This window comes from Epinephelus moara, unplaced genomic scaffold, assembly GCF_006386435.1.
Source record: "Epinephelus moara isolate mb unplaced genomic scaffold, YSFRI_EMoa_1.0 scaffold742, whole genome shotgun sequence".
Lineage (NCBI taxonomy): Eukaryota > Metazoa > Chordata > Actinopteri > Perciformes > Serranidae > Epinephelus > Epinephelus moara.
This window is the reverse complement of record NW_026082699.1, coordinates 102-1,687: the sequence shown is the minus strand read 5'-3', so window position 1 is coordinate 1,687 and position 1,586 is coordinate 102. Positions and strand designations below refer to the sequence as shown.

Below are 1,586 nucleotides of genomic sequence, written 5' to 3'. Positions count from 1 at the left end.
TGTGGCCGGTAAACGATTGAGTCTAATGAAAAAACGGTACGGTTCAAACAGACACTCATTGGGGAAAGACAGCACATCTAAACGGGGTCTGAAGATCCTCTCCCGGCGTAAAGCATTGTGAATTAATTCTGCCTCGATATCGATCACATTTCCTACATATGAACAACCCATGTGTGTCTGCCAGCTTGCTTCAGGCTCGGCAGTAGGGAGGACACAGGGTGAACTCAGGGTTTCTTATAGAAAACCTGCCAGTGAGCAGGATAGGTTCACAGAGTCAGTTGCCATGGTGATTGACTCAGAGTTTGACTTACCTCTCTGTCTGGAACTGAAAACCCAGAGTTTCCCTCATTTCAGGGTTAACATACTCAGAGTTTTCACTAAACCCGCTTTCTGGAACACCCCCCAGGTAAACAACAAACACAGGTAAACAACACACACAGGTGAACAACAAACACTGGTAAATTTGTGTGTTAACTGTGTGAGTGTAATCTGTGTGAGTGTCACCTGTGTCACTGTCACCTGTGTGAGTGTCACCTGTGTGAGTGTCACCTGTGTCAGTGTCACCTGTGTCAGTGTTACCTGTGTCAGTGTCACCTGTGTCAGTGTTACCTGTGTCAGCGTCACCTGTGTGAGTGTCACCTGTGTGAGTGTTACCTGTGTCAGTGTTACCTGTGTGAGTGTTACCTGTGTCAGTGTCACCTGTGTGAGTGTCACCTGTGTGAGTGTCACCTGTGTCAGTGTCACCTGTGTCAGTGTCACCTGTGTCAGTGTTACCTCTGTCAGTGTCACCTGTGTCAGTGTCACCTGTGTGAGTGTTACCTGTGTGAGTGTCACCTGTGTGAGTGTTACCTGTGTGAGTGTCACCTGTGTCAGTGTTACCTGTGTCAGTGTCACCTGTCAGTGTCACCTGTGTCAGTGTCACCTGTGTCAATGTCACCTGTGTCAGTGTCACCTCTGTCAGTGTTACCTGAGAGCAGAGTTTGTCGAGGAAGCGGATGCCGAGGATCTGTCCTGATGACATCATGAGGTTGACGTCTCTCTTCTTCACAGAGATCTTTGCGGTGTACATGTAGTTCAACACCTCCTCAAAGATATCAGAGCGGATGAAGTCAATCTCAATCACAGACGAGTTGTCCACCTGAGGAGACACACAGACAGGTGAGTCAGTACAGGTGCTCAGACATTTGTGTACATGAATTATATCTGCTGTTTTGCTTTGAAGAAATTTGGACAGCACTTTGTTTTTTATGAACTGCTGAAGAATTTGATGAGTACCATGTGTTTTTTTTCCTTGTCTTCTGTTAGTAATTCAAATAGTACCATGTCTTTTTTGAGTCTTCGTAGAGTACCACGTGTGTCTTGGAGTGCTTGGAGAGCACCATGTGTTTTTTTGAAGTATTAGGACAGAGCTTCATGTTTGGTTGACAGTTTTTGAAGTACTTGGAGAGAACCTTGTGTTTATTGAGGAGTGTGGAGAGTACCATGTGGTTTCCAGACGTGCCATGTTTTTTTTGTTTTTTGTTTTAGGAGAGAAGCTTCTGTTTCTAAATCGTTTGTCCTTTTTGAAGTACTATGTGTTTGTGAAC

At 45.3% G+C, this 1,586-nt stretch overlaps 1 protein-coding gene across 1 annotated transcript; it reads right to left on the bottom strand.

Moving 5' to 3' along the window:
- Window positions 1-504: 504 nt before the first annotated feature.
- LOC126387541 (PPE family protein PPE34-like) lies at window positions 505-1,138 on the bottom strand (the record flags this gene model as incomplete). The annotated part of the gene is made up of 3 exons (XM_050040056.1): window positions 505-594; window positions 670-714; window positions 790-1,138. Coding segments are annotated over 3 exons (484 nt in total), but the record flags the coding sequence as incomplete, so codon positions are not given.
- Between the last annotated feature and the right edge of the window lie 448 nt (window positions 1,139-1,586).